Source organism: Gouania willdenowi, chromosome 11 (genome assembly GCF_900634775.1).
Source record: "Gouania willdenowi chromosome 11, fGouWil2.1, whole genome shotgun sequence".
NCBI classification, from domain to species: domain Eukaryota; kingdom Metazoa; phylum Chordata; class Actinopteri; order Blenniiformes; family Gobiesocidae; genus Gouania; species Gouania willdenowi.
In genome coordinates this window covers 9,599,462-9,621,585 of record NC_041054.1, presented here as the reverse complement: position 1 = coordinate 9,621,585, position 22,124 = coordinate 9,599,462, and the positions used below count along the sequence as shown (strand labels likewise).

At 36.5% G+C, this 22,124-nt stretch overlaps 1 protein-coding gene across 1 annotated transcript in view; it reads right to left on the bottom strand.

Moving 5' to 3' along the window:
• csmd3b (CUB and Sushi multiple domains 3b) overlaps positions 1–22,124 on the bottom strand; it is a 434,915-nt gene that overhangs the window by 216,575 nt on the left and 196,216 nt on the right. Inside the window, 1 exon segment of the mRNA XM_028460951.1 lies at positions 14,135–14,342. Within this exon segment, the coding sequence (XP_028316752.1) occupies positions 14,135–14,342 (208 nt within the window).

Genomic DNA, 22,124 nt, shown 5'->3' with positions numbered 1-22,124 from the left:
TCCTCTTCTAACCGTTCCTGACGCAGAAAAACTTGTCCATGCCTATATTCACTCAAGGCTGGACTACTGTAACAAACTTTTTCTTGGGCTTCCTGCCAAAGAGCTGCAAAGGCTCCAACACTTGCAGAACAGTGTAGCTAGGACACTTGTGCGAGCCAGGAAGTATGACCACATCACACCCATTCTGTTTTCACTGCACTAATCTTCCGGTTTCTCCTAGGATCGAATACAAAGTCCTGCTACTCACTCACAAATGTATCACTGGTCACGCTCCATTATACCTGCAGGAACTCATATTACGGCAACCTTCCACCCGCACCCTCAGGGCATCCAGTAGCCTCCACCTTCATGTTCCTACCACCAAGCGCCAAACCATGGAGGACAGAGCCTTCTGCTCTGCTGCGCCAAGGCTTTGGAACAGCCTCCCCGTGGAGCTGAGAGAATTACAAAACCTGGACTCTATTTTAAAGCTGAATTGAAAACATACCTTTTTAATAAGGCTTTTAATTGTTAATGTTTTTAAATGTGTGTGTTTTCTTGAAGCAATCTGAGATTCCCTGAATGAAAAGTGCATAACAAATAAAATGTATTATTATTATTCACCAATTATGTGCGGATCATTATTGAGTTCTTTTTTCACTCAATGTCCTGTGGAGGTAGAACAGCTGTTGCATTAACCGTTCGCTTTGGTTGATCGAAGTACGGTCCTCTATCCCTCTCCTTCTGCTCCGTGGGCGAAAGCAAAACCGTGTGTTACTGTCGTTCTGCTGCTTCAAAACTACAATCAAAAGTAATAATAGTTCTCATGTGCTCTTCTATATTGTAGCCGAAAAGAAAAGGTTTGTTGTGTGTTTTTTAACGATAGACGTGATACGCCACGTTCTCTCCCTGTCAATAGGAACCCTTCCCAACCCCGAGACCTAAAGCAAAATTGAATAAAGCCAAATAAATCGGTTTTCCATGTAAACTTCAATTCGGCATTGCTATTTCTATGTAAACATGAAGTAGTACACTTTAATTCGGAGTAACTAATTCCAAATTAAAAAACATAACCTTGGCCAGTGTCAATACCAAGATTACATTACAGAATGACAGCGGTAGTGCTTTTTATTTTTCACGATGACATAATAATTTGCAGAGACCTGGCACCGTCATAAACAGTAGCCGTTTGGTGTTCCTGAAACTCCAGTCTGGTCCCTCGGGTTCAGCAAAGCAGCACCTGGAAAGGTCATCCTCTGTGCAACGGTAAATATCAGCAGTCACTGCCCTATACGGATGACCTATGAGTCCTGGGAGTCATGACAAGTTCACTGTCATTAAATCTGATCAGGTCTGACAATCGAAGCAGGAACAAATGGGTTAAAGAACCGTCTCTGACCCTGGGGAGCAATGACCACTGAACTGAACGCTGGCTGCACTTTGACATTGACTATTACTGCAATGTGTCATGTTCTAGCAATTTATGCTTTCGGGCCAGGCATGGCAAGGGAAATTTATTTGTAAAGTGCATTTCATACACAAGGCAATTCAATGTGCTTGACCTGATTAAAAGTGAACATTTCGAAAAAATGTAAAACAGCCCAGATCAGGCTGTCCAATACCCCATACTCCCGGAGAAACCTCCATGGGAATCAGCGAGGGATGTCGCTCAGCAAACTCATCAATATATTTTCCATAATATTTTGGGAGCCAATAAACAACTAAAAGCTGAACTCTTGAAACACCCTTGAGTAAGAAAAGAGAGATATTCAAAGGAGATCAAGAGGAAAAGAGAAATATGACTTGCTAGTTACATATTGAGCAAGCTACACAGACAGGAAGAAATCAGATGGGTAGACTTGGCGTATGGTGTTTACATCTGATGCAGCCAATTTCACAGTTCACACATCCCAATGTGAACACTTTGTAAACGATTTAAGTTAAAAAAAATAGTGGATTAACTTCTTTACATGCTTTTGGCTGAATTATATTTTTTCTTTATTTTATTTTTGCAAAAAGTTTAGAGATACTGCTAAAGTTTATCCTCAGAGATCAGCATCAGCTATCCTTTTCTTTCAGCCTCAGCCCATTTCAATGTATGTCTCTTTCTTTCGGGAACCGCTTTCATTCCTCACGAGTCTTTCTGATGGCTTTCCCTTCCTGTGCATCACCCTCTATCCCTCCGAGTCTTCATTTCACCTCTCATCCCCCAATACGTCTCATCCGCGTTTCTTCACCCCTGCTTTTGTCTCTTCCCTCTCTCACTCCCCTAATTTTGCTCGACACTCATTTTCTATTACCTTTGCCAGTCACCCCAATTGGTCTTTTTTTCTACCTATATCCCTGTCTCCTCTCGTGCTTTCCTCTTTTTGTTGTTGTCTTCTTTGCAACTTAACAGTACCTATTTGAAAATCCAGATTTTCCTTGTACTGTCTTGTTATTTCACATCAATGATTATCTTGTCTGCAATGGTCTCTGCAAAAAAAACTGTTGGTTTCAAAACCTTCCAGGTGGAAAGGCGGATTATGATGTGATGATGACATTGGATACCAATACTGATTTTTTTTTTTTTTGGTTTTGTTTTTTTTCCCCCAATGTTGCAAAGTGAGAGCCACTACTGCAACCAATAAGCACACAAGTTGCAAATGTCAGACAGGGGGATTGATAGGAATCAGGAGCAAATCTTCAGGTTACTCCCAACGCACAGAAAAATATGATGGATATGAATAAAATGATTTCACGATCTGGTAACCAGATCCGGTGGCTTGACTTTCATATTCGTAGAAACAATCAATCAGTAACACTTACACCAATGAACCAAATCAAATAGACAGGACAAATAACAGGTTAAAGAGCATCTGGTACATGGTAGGGAAAGGGTGTGAAAATAGGAAAGGACAGAGGGAAAGAAAAAACACTAAATGTGAAAATAAGTGAGACAAACAATAATACAGAGATATTTAGATTTTTTTTGGGATTTTTTTTTGGTTCACCAATTACAGCCATTGATCTCAATTGTTTTGTTTTTGTTCTATTGATATATTAGTTTAAAAAAAATACCACTTGTGGGGTAATAAAATAAGATAAAAACTTTTTCAATTAAACACTAAAGGACCATAACCAAAACAAATGTGTTCAGTAAACATTTATGCATTTTATTTTATTGGGAGTTGTTGACAGTTTTGGTTCTAAAAAGCTGTTAACTACAGGTTTTGGTATACTATGTTACAGGAGTGGGATTTTTTTTAAAAAGGACACGTTTGCACTGTTTTCAGGTTATATTTGCTAACTGTATATAATATAGTCTATCCTCTAGTTATTGCATCTCCTCAAAATATGGAACAAAGCACAATTAGTTGCTTTGTGTATGAAATGTGCTACACACATACATTTTCCTTGTCTTTTCATTTAGGGAAACATGTTCACTAAGAAAATAGGGTCCAACTTACTTTAACAAAGGCTTTCAATGAGCATAGCCCTACAACTGATGTAGTACTCAATGCAACAGTTGCAAAAGCTACTAAAACCTGTTTATGGAAAGTCGCTACAGTACACAGCACCGTGTACAAACTAAGCTAGAATGAAACTGGCAAATGGACTTTGATTCATATTATCTCAACGCACACACTGCAGAAATAATCTGATCTGGTGTTTCTGGGGTAGGAAAAGAGAGAGAATGTGTGTGTGTGTGTGTGTGTGTGTGTGTGTGAGGGAGTCAAGGTCAAAGCTCCATTTCCGATTTGGGATAAAGCTGCTATCCCAGCATCCTCTCTGCCAGCGGCATTGATTAGCTCTCTGCAAGCACTACATTAAACACTATCTGAATACACATGCAAGAAATAAATATGACAATTTATAACTTTTTTAAATCCTAATTTGACATCAATTTATTTGTTTCTTGTCGACTTACAGTGAACTACTGTTACTATTTATTAGGCTTTTGAGAAAACACAACAGACACACATTCATCAAAATAGATTTGTAAATGACCCCAACACACTGCTAAGTGAAGCAAAAGAATATAGTGATACTTCAGTACTTTAGAACAGTGGTTTCCAAACTTTTCACAGTCCTGTACCCCTTCAGACCTTTAACCTGACACTATGTACCCCCCAGTCCTGCTCATTTAAAAAACACAATAATGTAATGTCTTATACAATGTAGTCCGACAGTGAAAATTATCCCAGAATTTTACCTATCCTGTTGAGTAAACATATACAACAAAAATATTTGCATTTCCTGAATAAAATGCAGGTGCTGGCCCACGTCATCAAACACTGCTTTAGCATTAGCCTAGCATTAGCATTAGCTTAGCATTACGGTTAACATTAGCATTTGCTATCATTAACATTAGCCTAGCACCAACATTTGCATTAGCAATGCATTACCATTAGAATGGAATAGAATGGCTTTATTTGTCATTGCACATGTTACTGACCAACAAAATTTCATTTCAGTTTCATCCCGTCCAAGAAAATCACATATGACACATGGAAGGACAGGAGCGGGAGAACTGTGTCTTTCACGAATATTGGCTTTAAAAAGTAAACACTAAAGAAAGAAAAACTGTTTTGTAACTGACTTTATATATGAATAAAACTGCCCACTGTAAAAAAGTTGTATGATACAACTACAAATTCAGAAAAACAACAAATTCAGAAAAAAAAAAAAAAAAAAAAAAAAAACAGATGCAAACTGCAACAACAAAGACCTTTTGGGTTAAAAATAAATAAAAAATGAATAAATACAGAAGGTTCAGTACAACTTTTATATTAGCAACTGTAAGCGACCGCAGCAGTGCAATCTGTGTTTGCCTGTATGTGACATTTAGAGTGCCACTGTGTTGTAAGAATGGAATTAAATGTCTGAAAAACCAATCCACCTGTAATGATGGGACTTCAGGCATTTGCCAACAAGGCTTTAACTCAATCTCAAGCCTGACAAAAATATATTTTTTTGTGCCTCTAAAAAAAAGAAATCCAAGACAAGCAGGAGATTTGTAAATGACAGCCTTTGAATAGCCTAGTAAACCATTACTGATGGTTCTGTAATAGGCTGTCAAGTAGCACAAACTAAAGGCAATAGAATACGAGCTTTGTCCTGGAGATAAAAAACTAAAACAAAACAAATCATACAAACTTGTATTCAAACAGACAATATGCCACACAGCTGGCTTTCTTTGATTTCAAGGGAAACTAATGGTAAAACATCAATGTTATATATATATACGTGTATATATATATACAGTATATCCTGTTTGAAACTTTGTGTATTCTGCATGGATGTTTCTCCTGTTATGCTAAGATAACATGCATTTCACCTACAGCCCTTATAGAAACAAGCAAACCTCTGTGCATATCAAAGATCTCCGTTTGTGTACGACCAGCAGACAGTGTGTGACGGTGTGAAAGCAGAGGGATAAAGACGTGTTGGCTTGTGCTACGCTATTGTATTTCAATAAGTGTGCATGGGTGTGAGACTGCTGTTGACAGCTCAGAATCAACTGATGAATTCACAAACACAATTCTACATTAAGGTAGCTGTCATTATAGTGGGTTTTTTGTTCTTGTTAATTTTGATCGGAAATTAGCATTGGAGCTAATAGTGTCTTTCTGCTACTGTATATTCTGTATTTTATGTTCTTGCACTAAAAGCGGTAAGAGTCTAAATGTAATTTCATTAAACTTATGTCGAAGAACAATAACATTTCTGACTATATCTTAATTTTAACCTTAATTGAAACATTTACTGTCAGAATCTTTTAATTAAGCTTTAAATAATTCTATATTCTATTTTTATGTTTTTGGCTGATTTCTTTTTACATTATCAAAATTCAAAACTGTGTATAATCTTACCTTTATTTCTAAATGAAGTTTGGGGGTCAAGGGTCTAAACTAAGAAGAACTAATGGTGAGGAAGGCCACATCTAGTCACAAATTCTTGTTGAGGATATGGTAGTATGGCACTTTTAAAAAATAAAATAAAACAGCAAAAAAATTCTATTTGGAAATCATGATGTTGTGAAACTGGATACTTCTCAAGGGAACTGATTAGCCGAGTCATCATCCAGTTTATCTGTAAGCTGGATTTAGATTATGATCCATCTCTATTTCCCTCAGTTTAGGAATTGTGTTCTGGTTGTTTCTAAATCCTAGAAGAACCATTGGAATCATGAAGGACACACAAAAAATTCTTGCCAGTGCAAATCAAGCCAAAAATGGTTGTAAAGTAGACAAATCTCCTAAAATACAGCACTGAAAACATGAGATTCGAGATCAAGAACCAGAGGATCAGATTAATTCAAAACGGTTAGTTACTCTATATACTATATAGAGCATTAGCTTTACAGCTAACAGAAAAATCAGTATGGGACATAGTTTCTACTTGTTTTATTGTTGTTTTCCAATGAGCATTTGTAACCTCAAATTAGACTCAAAAAGTCAACTTTCAGCAAGCTAATGTGGCTTTAACCAGAAACAGCATGCTTTGTTTCTATGCTAACAATGCTAATGCTATTCATACTGGTGTGTATGGTCGCGAACATCCCTTTGGTACACACTTGAAGAGCTCATCTGTGTCACTAAATCTTTGTTATCGGGGTTAAAAACTTGAAACCGAGAGTGATAAACTAGTATTAGCTAGTTACAAATGACACATAATCATTTCAACAGTTTTTATGTTTGTTGTAAGTTATGGTACCATTAGAACTTCTTTGTGTACCCTTCTAAGTGGCCATCTGCTTTGGACTAGGGGAGATAAATACAGGTTGTTAACAATGTCTGTGATGAAAACAGTTTTGTTTACGGGCTGAGTTTTTGTCAATATCAAGCTCCAGGAGTTTTGATGATTACAAAGAGTGCTGACACTATAGCTCAGACAGAAGAAGAAAAGTCATGCATGACTAAATACACAGTGATAGAACACAAGACACTTTCCGAGTCAACTGGTAAAGTCTGGATAATAAGACATTCACTAAAACGCAACAATAATTGTGAATGTTCCTCATTTTTTTAACTGTGTTAAATTTGGAAAATATTACCTTTAGGTAAAACGCAATCTAGCCTCTGTCCGAACATATGAACGAAATACATTTTTGAGTAATTAATTTTTTACAAAGGCTTGAAGTTTGTCCTTGATTTTGTGTTGTAAATTTGGTGCATGTTGGAGAGCCATAATTCAATCCAAAAAACTAAATTAGCTTGCTTGTCGGGCTGCAAGACGAATCGATTTTGAATCCCCATCGTATTATTTTATTTAGGGCCATAGTAGAGTAGAAAATCCATACACGTGCTTGTAGTTTTACTGCTTCATCACAAAATTCAGATTGTAGATCGTAAAAAAAGAGAAAAAAGGAGTCGACATTGTGCGAGGAAACATAACTTCCTGTTTACAACGGATGCCATCACTTCCAGAAATACACGATCCATTGTAAGCATGCACTTTAGGTCTAAAGGTAGATAGTAATACCTTTTGTATAATTGGTGTTATAAAATGTCTTTGGAGTAATCTTTTTTTATCATATTTAAGCCTTTGGATAAAGTCAATATAAGTTTATATGTGGGCATTGACATTTTGTAGATTTTAGCCAATCAGTGTTAGCATATTGTGTTCTTAACACGTCACAATTACTCTATGGTGAAATAGCAGTTTCATTCCAACATTTTAACACTTAGTTACGTGTCATCCAGTTCCTTGGATGTTATAAAGTTTTGACTAGGAAGACCAGGGAGATTACTGAATGTATTTTGACGTTGCACTTATCAGGAAAGTACAAAATATGACTTTTAAAATGCCGGTTAGCGCAACGTTTGAATGTCACTATCAGCCATCTTACTATGGATTCACTTAGGATCGTAAACCAGTTGGCGTTTCGTAAATAATCCATTTCCTTGAGTAATTACTATGTCACACGTTCAAACATGATTGACAACCTTCACAAACTTGCATTTAAACTGCTTTTTATTGCATATATAGGATGACCATACATCTGGATTTAACGGGACGTGTTCTTTTTTTCACGCCTTGTCCGGGCTGTATGGGGATATTTTACAAATCAATGAAATTGACCGGGTTTCCCAGGGACCGTGAACGTATCTCTTGGAACACGTAAATTTAAAAGACTGTAACTCTGATCATATTTGCACTTTTTGAGATACTCCACTAGTTTCTGAAAGCTAAGGAGTTGCTCTTTAAAGCTAATATGGTTCATTATGGTCATTTTACTCACACAAACTTTTTTGACAAAATCATCACACACGAGGAAAAGAGAAAGAAGAGGAATGTCCATGAGAAAGAGGGTGGGATTAAAATAGACCAAAGAACAGTGGATTTAATTAAAAAAAGGTTATTTATTGAAGTGTATATTTAATGATTATTTACTGTTCTGTAAGCCTTGAGTTTTTGTTATAGTTTTCATTTCTATGAAGGAATGTTTCTTATATTGTTTCAATGATCGAGAGATGAGATTTTTCAAAAACAGATTATTTAAATGCATAATAAACATGACTGACTTGAGTCTTGAGTCTTTGTTATAAAGAGAAATACATTTTTCAACCTTATGGACAATAACAACTTATTTATTATATTTTATTTTGCCATTACAAAGTAGACTCAAGAATTGAGTACTTTAAGTTTGATGAGGTCGGCCCAAGTGTCCTTTTTTTTTGGAATTCAAAATGTGGTCACCCTAATTGCATGTGACACGTCCACACTTAAAGCTGATATCCGGAGTTTCTGAGAAATCTATGTTTATGTATGATTCTTTTGAAATGCGAGATCCCCATACAAATGGAAACGATCGAGTGCACCGCTTCGACTTTGTGTTTTTGAGACTGTCAATCAAAGTGAATGCGGAACTGTGCATAGAAACAAGGCCGCGCGTCACAACAGCAAACAGGTAAATATGATTTTGGCTCTTACCTGACCCATAGACCTATATCAATGCGACCTTATTATGTTCCACGATGCGCATGCAGAAAAGTAGAGGCGTGTCTTCTTGTAGATTGGGAGAGGCAGTGGGAGGAAGTGAGGCTGTTTAGGGCGGGACATCGAGAACTTCGGACATCAGCTTTAAAGAGTGCCTCCGGAATGGGAAAAGTGTCTTACTTTGAGGTACAGGAAAATAAAAAAAAAAAAAAATGGCAAAAACACCAGCAGATGTAGCAGCTAACGCTAGCAGCTTCTACCTTACGTTCAGTCCCAAGCAACAAAACAAGAGCTCAACATTTAGGATTTATTTTGTAAGGCAATTTGTGCAGCCCTACCTGTTATTATTCAATCTATAGACTGAACAAAAACAGTGTGGCTTCAATCTTTAGCATCAACATTAGTAACTGACATGTTGTTAAAGGTATTGAGGGGTTACTTCCTTTTTGGGGCAGTTTCTATTGTGCTATAGAAATAAGTTTCCTGGTGCAGGGATTTTCCACTACTTATGTTTGGGACATTTAATACTGTAATTAGCAAACAAACTCTCTAACTTAGGTCAGTTTGGTGGTTTGTTATTAAAAACATCACGTCAAGCAGTGACATATCTTGCTTTGGGCTGTATAATTAAAAAAACGGGCTATAACTTAAAGTCCCTATTTTTTAATATCAAGCTGGCTGCTGAAGAGCAACCGCAATATTCCAACATCAAAGAGAGTGACCTTAGTAGCTTTTGAAACTACAAATTGAATTCAGCAGGTAAATGATCATGCAGCAATACATCACACTCTACCAGCCAAAATGACAATTTTTCTCTAAAGGCTTTCTGATCTAACTCTGAGCTGTAAATATTGGTCGTAAATACTCCTGAGGAGATGATTTTTCAGAGCAATCATGTTGTGTATTTGCCCCTGGAACATAATTAAAGGTTTATGAGCAATGACTGTCTCAGTAATTTCTGTAATGTGCTACAAAAATAGATTAATCGAGATTAATATAAAAAATGCTTGAGTTTATAATGCATATCTTTAATTATATAAAGTACATTGAGTTGCCTTGTGTATAAAATATGCTATACAAATACATTTTCTTTGCCTCATTTCAACCTGTATGAATTAGGGGCCAAGCATCCTAAGATCATGAGAGGAACCTATTGTTATCCTGCTTGTTCTTTTTCTTCTTCTTCTGAGGAAATCATTGTTTCCATGTGCAAAAAGTGCAAAAAAAATAAATCACCAAATGTTGTATAAAGGTCCAAACAACAAGCCAATTGTCCTATAGGTGGTGCAACAGCAAGCCTCTAAATTTCAAAATTTTGAGAATTCATATCAAATCATCCATATGTGCTACCTAAAGAGTTGACCCATATGAGTTATTTTAAATGATTCCTCAGGCCAATATACAGCGCTTGACAGTATCAGCTCTGAGTGGGGATTCTCTCTTGAAATGCAGACTATGTAAGTTTGAAAAAACGGACTGTCTTTGGCCAGGTCATGTGACCTGGAGAATGCCTAAAAAACGTATTACTTTACGGCAGTCACGTGACCACAGGCTCGGATATACAGTTGTCCCTCACTATATTGAGGTACACCTTTCGCGGCCTCTGTGTTTCGCAGATTATTTTTACAGTGTCATTTTGCATTAAGTTTTTTACAGCGTGTGAACGTGCATTGTGTTCTGCATTCTGATTGGCTAATGCTGCGTTCACCCACTAGCAACACATCCAAGTCGGTGAGTTTCACTGCCTGCTAAAGCGAGGGGCTGCACTCCTTTTTCTCCTCTCATAAGCATAAACCACCAGTAAAAAAAGCCGGTGTGATTAGCGGCTAATGCTAATGGTGTCCGTGTTGACGGACTGGTGTCATCGTCAACAAATGGCGTTCAGCATCAATGTCTGATTGCTAGCAGTGACTCTGAAGTGCTGTATGTTTGAAAACAGGTTTATGTTTTAAAATCTTTGAAGGTTTGAACTTTGAGAGTGTTTAAACAAGAGAGAAATGTTAATTCCTGTTTGAGAAAAGTGTATAAAGTGTGTGGTGAGGGGTTTTACAGCCTTAAAACATGTATAATAATTGTAAAATATAAAGCTGACGACTTTGCGGATTTCGCCCATTGCGGGTTATTTTTAGAACGTAACCCCCGCGATAAACAAGGGACTACTGTACTCATTGAGCTAAGGCTTTTGCTAGTATTTTTCCGTCTGTTCGACTCCTGGTCATGGCCGAGGCAAGTAAAAAGTTTAAAACTGCTTCTGAGGAGGCTGAGACCCGGCCCCCTCCGCCGATCCGCCTTTTCCGCCCGGCGCTGGACACAGCCGGGCCCTCCATGTCACCCCCCGGTGAAGGCGGGCGACAACGGCAGCGAGGCCAGGGAGTAAGGGTGGAGCACCACCGAGGCGGCAAGGAGGGCTGAGCGCCGGGCCTCCGGCGGTGGTGAGAGGAGGGTGGCGGCGGCTGCTCCTTCAGCCACGGTGTGAGCCCAGCCCCGCTTTGCACCCCAGCCCTTGTAGCCAGTCCTTATCCCTAAGTTACAGGTCAACTACTGTCTGCATACACAATCAAAAGACAAGGGAGGCTGGCCCAACTGACTGTTGATTTTTGCGACAGTGCTATGGCGTTTGTGGCCACTTGGGGAGCTTGATGTGAAAGTTACAGGTCCAGCGCCCCTAGTGGCCAAAAGTTACACAGTGTGCCTTTAAACCAACTGCAAATTATGAAGACCAATACTATGATTGGTTGAAAAAACATGCAACAGCACATCATCTTTTTAAATTTTGTTCTTATGCTATAATTGGAGTCAATGCTGTTTTTGAAATTTGCCTTTACATGCTAACTACTGCAGTCGTGTTTTGCCTAACATGGCCTGGCCCCGACCTGATAGGTAACCAATACATCATCTGAGAGCATCATGTAAAAGTTGACAGTATGTCATAATCTATACCCACTTTATGGTGAGCATGCAGGGTCAAACGATTTGATGCAACCTTTCTCAAGTCATCTACGGTAGGTTGGAGGGCAGGATACACTGTGGAGAGGATGTTAGTCCATCACAAAGACACAGCCATGATTATTCTCCTACGGCTAATTTAGAAGACTTCAATGAACAGCACTGCACATCATTTTCCCTAAAAAACTTCTTCTCTGCCAGGTTTGACCGTCACGTTAATGAGGTTACAAAGCTGCACATACGTTTTACAAGCAAACAGGAAGCTGTGCAGCCATGCACACATGAATACTTAGGCTTACCTGGCCATGATTACTTCTAAACCAATTACACACACACAAACTAATATCCCGTACCATGATTAGATTCAAATTGGTTACAGCAACAGCAATGGCTGATCAATAGTGTAATTTACGCACGATCAATAGGGAGCCAGAGCAATAAATTGTTATGAGTGAAGGATCTAAAAATCATATGAAAAAAGTATTGCTTGCGTCATACACATAATCATAGTTTTTTATTCATTTCGTATGTGTGCAGTTACAAAATTAATTCTAACACAGTATTCTTTTTTCTATGATGTGAATTTGTTAAAGCATTAATTATTTGTTTGTTAGAGCATTAATTATTTGTTTGTTAGAGCATTAATTATTGCACTCAAAGTGTTGGTGGAACTATACCACAAACTTAAGCCATGTGCCTAAACCATAAAAGTCAGCATAAAAGGTTTATCAATAATTTCCCTTAGCAAAAAGTAGTATACTTAGGTTCATTTAATAAGTACTGTATGCTTAAGTATACAACAAGTACATTCATCTATATACTACTAGTGTACTAAGTATATACTTTGAGTCCACATTTTAGTTTATTAAAGTATACTTTATAAGGTCATTTTAAGTTTACAAAAGTACATAACAAGAAGAAGAATCAGGACTTTCGCCTTTATTTATTGTCATACTGTATATGTTTTTACACATATACAAAAATTTGTTCTCTGCATTTAGCCCATAACGCCCAGGGTGCAGTTAAAGTACTTACTCAACATCCTACAGTGTTGGTCCAGAGACTCAAACTAGGCCACCACGCACTTTAAGCATACTTGTAAGTTTGCTTATCAAATTACTTGTAGCACACTATCTATGTACTGGAAATATACTTCTTAAAGTAAACTCACACTGTACATACAGTACACTAGACTGCAATGGACTCGATCAATAAAATCAAGTGAAATATTTCTCTGTTTTTCAGTATGTTTTTAAGGTACATATAGGTAATGCGATTGAGCACACAAACTATTTACTGTAAACTTTTAAACGTCAGCACTATATGATGTTGAACATGTAGGTTTATAACAGGGGTTATACCTCAAAGCAAATGTGTGTAGTGAAAAACATTTTTATCCTGCAAAATTAAATGTAAGCACATAAGTCAATAAATTGACCCTATTCTGTACTTGGATCAAGATATACTAAATATTAGTACTTTGTGGCAGAAAGAAGTAAAAAGTATATTAATGAACAAGTATAAGTTTTAGTATTAAAGTATAAGTGTAAGTCTAAATATGAATGTACTTAGTCTGAGACTATTCTTTATACTTTTCAGTAAGCTAAGTATACTTCACTATACTTTTCTTAAGTATATAAAATATAGTATATAAAAAGTACATGTCAAGTATACAGCCTCAGTTTTAGTATAAAATGAGTATACTTGTAGTACACTTGAATAAACTACTTTTTGCTAAGGGTTGGCCCTTTATATTGACACATTTTGACATGCGTTTTCCTTTTGACATATAAAATAGAATCAATGTTAATGGTATGGATGCACTTATTTATCACCATCCCTTCCTGAAAAAAAAAAAAAAAAAAAACCTAAATAAAACTATAACACGTATGAAATGGCAGCGTTATGTTAGATCAATTTCTTACTAACATCACAATATTCACAAGAACAGTCCGTGGGTGCTTTATGCTTGATTAAATGTGTCAACATGGGCCTACAGTGCATTTATGGTGTGACATAATGGATTTTCATATAAGTGAATTTTAGCAATCATGAGGTCAAATTGAGTTCTTGCTTTTCTTTCCTCCAAAATGAAGCAATAGGTACATGTTTTCAACCTCAGTCGGTGTAATTGTATGTCTTTTACACAAAGTATCCTGCAATTTTCCATAATTCCACAACGGCGGACAATAGCAGCCATTCAGCGTTTCTCAATACGACATTGCCCAAACCAAAGAACACTGGTACACACACAAAACGTTTTCAATGAAGAAAAGTTACTCACCAAATGGTCGGGGGTTCGGAGCCCTCCACTTCCAAGTAGTCGTACTTTTCCTCCGTTTGGAAGTCTGTAAAGATGACAGAGATGGTGTCTCCGGGTTCGGCCAATAGGATCCAAGTACAGTCGGCTTGGTTACCATAGTTGCCGGGGTAACCGGGACTGGTCACCACCCCACTGCCGCCCCTCACAGTGCCCCCACATGTGTCCTCAGCTGTCAATCAAATCAGAGTGACAAATAGAAAACCTGGGTTAGGGAGAGGAGGAGGGGACTGAGGGGCGGACTTTTACTTAACTCAATTTCTTGTTTTTGGAAAGATTTTTGCGCTTCTTTTTTTTTAGAAGATTTGCAAAGTTAATGACCAAGTCAAAAAGCTTGTCAAAGACCAAATTATACAATCATATCAAACTGTTTCGATTACTTAAAGTCAAATCTGAGAATTTCGTCGGCTTTTTTCTGATAAATATTTCTCACATCAAACTTCAGATACGAAGTAGATATGAAGAAAACCCAAAACCAAACTATAGCAGGTGCTGTATCTGCTCGTCCCCAGGTAAAAGAGCTAGAGTTAGCCTCTGTACTGTCGTTTAAACAAGTACAAAACTGTATTTAAGATCACATAGCTCCGCTCGCGTCTCCTCCAATCACCACCTAGGAACTTCAAACTGCGCTTTCCAATTTGCTGAATAAGAATCGTTTCATAACGTATGAAACATATTCGACGGCGCTTTGCCAAAATTGGTCATCACATCTGATTGATCTTTTTTTTTTTACTTCTGCATAACAGATAAAGACACATGGTTTGCTCTGTGTACATGATGTAAATTATGCAAACATAATTTATACAGATACACTCAGAGAAAAAAATAAATAAAAATCAACATTGGACCTTAATATACTATTGGGACATTGGCTGAAGGACAAATCTGTACGAAAGATTAAAATGCTATTGAATATATATCACTTTAATAAAATTTTACTGACATAAAATAGTCCCCAGACAGTGTCCCAGCAGTACAAGATACAAGGTTGACCCTTTTTTTTTTTTCTAAGAGTATATACATTTGACAGTAACAACTGTATAAATTATAACTGTATAATTCATATTCATATTTAAAAAGATATGAAACACTTTGTTCAGGGAGAATTTTTTCTGCTTACCAGTGAGTGCATTTTGGTAGGACACACAATTTGTATTATTTTCCAACATGTGTCAAGGTTTAGCCACATTATGTACTCAAACTGCACTTACAGATAAGCTGAAGAAAAAACGTCCTTTATAAAAGTGCAGACAGGCACGGTCAAGGTAACACATGCACATCCCATGGGGAATGCATGTACAGAGAACAATGTAAGGTGGGGACCAAGCCGGACCCATGACCCATGATGATTACGGTTAAAGACTCACAACTACCAACAATGAACAACCATTAAAAATAACAACTTTTGCCAAATAGAAAACAAATACAAAACGTAGAGTAGAAACAGACGGGAAATACAGTACGCACAAGTTAAAATAGGAACATTTTATCAACACAAACAAGAAAATAATTGAATTTAAATGGTTAAAAAATTTACAAAAACAGTAAATTAACCCTCAGGGCCCCTTAAAAAAAAAAAGACACTTTTTGTGCTTAGGTACCAAAATGTACCCTTCATAAAACTGTTGTAAAAATGTTTTTCACGGTTTTTTCACATTACATCTTTTCAACAACTTCAGACCTAACCATAGATATAAAGTTTTCATTATATTTCTGAATTATTGTAATTATTTTTTTTACCTTTTTATGCCCTTTGTCATAAAAACCCAATTTTCTTTAAATAAGAAAAACACTAAATATGCATTTTTTTCAAAAATAAGGTGCAAAATGGAATATTTGGTATGAAGTTATTACAGCTTTGTCGAGATCAGTAATATATATATAAATATATATATATATATATATATATATATTTTTTTTTTTTTTTTTTTGAGGAACATTGATTTTGAGGCATTGTCCTTTTTGGAGCGATGAGCATTTATTGAAAAAAAAAAACCTACACACTTTAAGCTTACGTACCAAAACGGTACGCTTCATAATAATGTCTTCAAAATCTCATATATAAATATTTTTTCCCACTTTTTTTTTCATCAGATTCATTTTTTTTTTTGCGCCTTTTGTCATAAAAACTATTTATTTTCTATGGGAAAAACACGTATAATGCATTTTCTTTTCCAAAAATAAGGTGCATTTTGTATTTTGAATGTATAGGCTTAGATTTATTAGGTATTTTTTTAAAAACCACTGTTACATGTCAGGATAAAAGTATAACCAAAATAGTGTGTTCATGACCAATACAGTGCCCTTGGTTCCCATTATAACCAAAGAGTGTTGGTACATTTAATATCTCCCGTTCTATACGTCTTGCATTAAAAGTGATCATGGAATTATGAACATGATATTCAAAGAAAACTCCTGAACAAGGTTCAACACAATTAGTGTTTAAACTGAATGAGATATTAAACAGAATTTAAACATCTGAATAAGCGGAAGGTACACGTTTGGTCCCCAAAGATGCCCCGAGAGTTAAACAAGACAATTAAAACAGAAAGAACAAAAAAAAAAAATAGTGCCTTGGAAGAAGATCCATTGAGCTGTTTGCCAATTTAGTCAATCATACGCTAAATTAAAGATATAGAGTACACAATTAGAAATGCTGTTTTGTACAGAATTAATTGACTGTACGAAGCAAGCCTTCCCCAAAACTGAGCAGTCGTGAAGGACTTCCTGAATGCCATTAAATGTTGTATGTGAACACATTCATACAGCATATTTCATCAGACAGACAGGAAGATAGAGAGACACAGAGGCAGTCAGGCAGGCAGATATTTAGGCATCCATGAAGACAGATAGGAGAGACATAGCAGACACTGACAGACGGACCATTCATTTATCTAGACACACACTCATTCCACAGCAAGACAGTTTAAGAGATTTGTGAAAACGACCCAACAACCCAAATCAAGACCTGCTGAAACTCCATCAAATTTCCAGGAGAGCAATGATGCATAGTTTGCCAAACCAGTGCAACACACACTCACACATACATACGCGCACACACACACACACACAGGCAGCCATAACATTATGACCCCCTTCTGCTATCCCTATGATGTACTACCCTTTCTATCAGAACCAGCATTAACCTTGGCAACTTTACAACTTGGCAATTCTGACTGATGGTAACTTACAGTATCTGTTGAACTGGACCATAAATGGTTGCCTTCACAGCCCACGAACACCAATAAACCTTGGTTATCCATGACCTTGTGTCTGGGTAACCACTTTTCCTTACTTGGATCATTTTTTTTTTTATAGGAACCGACAACTGCAGACCCGAGAACCCCATTTAGACCAGCAGTTGTGGAGCTGTTCTGACCCAGTTACATTTACGTTTGTCAACCCCGCACCATCTTTTTACACTCGCCAAGAATCTCTCTTCTAACTAAACGATGTATCAAAGAACTTTAGAGAATATCAGGCACTTTTACTATATATTTCCCCTTTTAACAGGTGGTTAAATATGGATCAAGTATTTTGAAGAGACAACCACACTGGCAAGCTATTTACAGGATTGAATTCCTCTAAATAGCTTTAATTATTTCTTAGATAAAAACTGTAGGCCTCAGAGATCAATGAATCAAACTTTACTCCAAAAAAAAGAAAAAACTTTTAAATTGTTTTGGTCTTCACTGTAAACACTCCCTTATTGATATTTTCTGAAAAGTTTTCAAATTTTCATTGTGGGATGTGGAGTCTTGTAAACAGATACATAGAAGTGTTTTTACTTCAGTGTTACTGTGATTTCTTCTGTTTTTCACCAGATAAGGATTACAGTGATACACTTGACGCCATTTTTGTTCTAGTTTGTTCCCGGTATTCTCCATGATATCAGAATTAAGTAAAAACACTTCTATGCACTTGTCATCGGGACAATGCAATGAGCGAAAAATAACAACAAACCCAGTGTTTATGGTGGAGATGAAAATCAACTTTTAAGCAGCAATTCAACCTTTGATTTAATGATCAATGAGATTTATACCATGAATTTATCTGATTAAATTTTGAGTCCAGAAGCTTTAAGCATTTTTGCCATTATTTTGGGATGTTTAGTGTCTCAGTCTTCACATCAAATATGGCAAAGCTCATAAAACAGAAATAAAACAGAAATGGAAATTATGAAATTGTCCCAATAGGTAAAGTGTGACTATAAATAGCCTATAACTTAAAATAAAATTATAACTTTGGGCAGTAATGGTCAAAATAAAAGCTAGGTCACAATTAGTGCAAATTAACAACAGTCTATTAGCAGCTAATCCGGCTAATAGTTATACAAAGACAACACTGCTGTTGTAACTATTTATAAATGTTAAACTTTTCTTCTTTTTAAAAGTAAGCTTAAGACAAGTAAATTCACCTCTAGAAGTATAAACAAATAAATACTAGTTTTCAATGTTCAGTAAACCCTTTATAGCTGAATGAGGTTGTGGGTAAAGCTAATTAGCTTCTTTTTCAATAGTTCTACATGGAGCAAAATCCATTTTAAAAGGTCCATACGCTGTCAGTAGCCATTCCATGTCTTAGCTTAATCTCCATTGTGAAAATGTAGCTGTAACTTTAGGGTAATTTAATGAAGTTCATAATTTTCCAAATTAATATTCTCTCTCCAAATTACACTTCCAAAAATATTATTGCTTTGTAGATTCAATGTGGTGCCCCAGCATCATTAGTGGGTGAAGTTGTGGACTGGGAAAAGCCAAAAACCACATAATGATTTTTTGTGATGGTTTTTGTTGTGATTACCATCTTCAGTAATTCTGTTTGATGTCAACTGGTAATGGCAGGACTGTGCAGTCAGCATCAGGAGCAGCTGCTCTAATAAAACCAGACACTTGTTGCATGTTTGAAGGGGTAGTGGGGAGGCAACCAATGGCTCCTTGTGTTTTAGATGTGCATGAATTGAAGTCTTCAGCATTCTTTGCCTCACCTGATAGTTTCCGTTACAGCCTGGGCTGGCTCTGTTAATTTGGATGACACATCAGTGTGAGAGTGGTAAATATTACGACGCCTAGCTGCTATCACCTTCTGGAGCTACTTTTGCATCTGTTTTGACTGTAGAGGTAGGGATGTGAATCTTTGGGTGTCTCACGATTCAATTTGATTCCGATTCTTAGGATCACGATTCAATTCAAAATGTATTCTCATTTTAACTGCTGCAGTCTATGTAATACATCGTGTCATTGACTGTAAAGGTCTGGGTAAGTTTGTGTGTTTTGGTCTGACACTGTTGCCGTAGTAGTCGGAAGTCGCCATTTTAAAAGCCCATGGCCTACTAGTCTCTATGAACAGTTCTTGTGTTTTTGGCTTGAAAAAAAATATGCTTGTGAGTATGTTTAAGTGTACTGTTTGATAACACTCCTAAGACTGCATTTGTGAAAGTTAAGCATAAATGGTGTGTTATATAAATCACCGCCGATCGCGGTAAATGTTAGCATGAGCATATACATGGATTTTCCCATTGACGTTAGCATGAAGCTAGCAAACTTTTTGCATAGTGGTATTTTCTATTTATGAGAACACTAATATGTATTTGTAAGTTCAGTTTACAGTGTTTCCTGAGTAAAGACTCTAAGCAGATCTTCTGAATCAGAGTTTTAACTGAAAAATATAAATAAAGAAAAATTACATTTTTTAAGTTCATGAATCGGTTCAGAATTGTGGATAGTTACAATCGCGATTCTTATGGGATTCGATTTCTTCCCCCTACCCCTAGTAGACAGATATAACAGATTTATATAAAATGAATTCAATAAAACTGAAAAACACTTTTTTTTCCCAAGAACTTCCTGACTGTTATAGTTTATTGAAAAAATAAAATAAAAAAGATACATTGAAATATTAAAGTAAACACTGGATTTCATTATAGATGACAATATTTTTTTTAGAATGACTATTATAACTTGATCTTTGGAAAACATCTCTGTCACTATGCTATCATATATCAACCAAACATAAAGTAACCTTTTTTGACTGGAAAATAAAATATTGTAAATGTCTGATCAAATTTAATTTGCACTTTTACGTGCAGCAAAAATACAAACCCAAAAGAAAGTGGGGAAAAAGGCTAGAGGTCTGATTTCACGATAGAAATGATCAATTACACATTATATTGTTATTTTACATTTGTATAACTGTTAGCAGGATAATGTAAATAACCAAATATAGACCTCATGCTATGGAAAATTTCACATTTCACAAATCCAGATCAATATACTGATAGATCAGTTTGACAAATCAAAACATCTTTATGAAATTTGACTCAGTTATGCCAGTATGGTTCCTTAATTACTTTACCAAATTTCATACAGATCGAATACGGATTGGGCATTTTTTTGCGATTTTTCAGAAAAATGGTGGTGCCCATACATTTAGACCTACTTTATTGTTAATAATGTGGACAGAACTTTCCTACAAGCCTTTAAGTGTGAATGATGATGGTACAGGGTGATGGGGAATATTTGGCAAAAATGATATTTGACGCTTGTGCTCTTGTTATTCTGGATCTGATCTATTATAGATCCATGAGGCTAGCCAGACAGAGTCTATAACTACAGCTCTACTTCAAAGCTAGACTGCTGTGTTCTCTTCTCTTTCAGATGACAACCTGGGGAGGCTAAACTCATACTCATACGCAAGTGCACTGCAGGGTGTGTGAAAGAGAGTGCTCTACAAGTTCGTTTTGGTGGGATCCCTTGTGTGTGTGAGAGAGAAGTGGGGGGAGCAGTACTGCTGGCCATGTTGCTGTCATTTCCCATCCCATCAACAATGGTTGGTGTTCTTTTGCCTTTCAGCCCCCAACACGCTGCTCGATGCTGAAACACTGTCTTTCTCTGCCTTATGACTTCCCATTTCTTTCTCGAGCTCCATTGAAATTGTTTTGATGGTAGAACGGCACATCTCACTCTCTGCCATCCATAAATTCTCTTTCCTCACCTCCTCGCTGTTCTACGTGCCATATTTCCCTCTCTCGACTTCATTCATCCAAGGCTCCTCACACTCCCACGTTCTATCCTGATCCTTCACTCCGCTAAACTCTCCCCTTTTCCAACTCCATCTCTCTTGTGGCCTGCCGAGCTTTGATCTCTCCTTCTTACGCTCCACTCAAATTCATTCCTTACACTTCTCTGTTTTGCATTGTTTTACTTTAAGATATACAGTGGGTAAAAAAAGTACTTGGCAGCCACCGGTCTGTAATTTTAATCAAAGGTCCACTTCAACTGTGAGAGACTGAATGTGGAAAAAAAATTCAGGACATCACATTGTATGATTTTTAAAGAATTTATTTGTAAATTCTTGCGTAAAATAAGTATTTGACGCCCACAAACAAGCAAGAATTATTTCTCTTACAGATCTGTTACTTAGCTCTTCTATCCTCCACTTGTTACCTGTATTAATGGCAGAGGTGAAAGTAATGGATTACAAGTACTCATGTTACTGTAATTTAGTTGCTTTTATGGGTACTTGTACTTTTGAGTATATTTCTAAATCAATAATTTTACTTGGATTTAAGTCTGTTTTAAAAGAAGGTAAAGTAATTTGTTGCAGTTTCACACCAAACCGTTACTGAGTAAATTATCATTTTTTGTGATAATTTTTTTTTTCTTTTTATTTACGTTTCATGGCACAATGAACATAGTCCATATGTTCTTAGTTGTGCCATTTTTGATCAATGCTCAGCCACTTCCTTGGGTTTAAGTTGGGGTTTCTCCCCATTTTTATGTCGTTACCCACATGGCATACAGTATTTGGCATGGCACTGTTTGAGTTTTTATTATTTTTATGGATTTCATTAGTGTGATTCTATTTAAAAACGAATTCAACATTTTGACAAATCCTTTTTTTGGCCTTTGAGGAAAATAAGTTTATACATGAGAAACAAGTAAATAGTAACTTT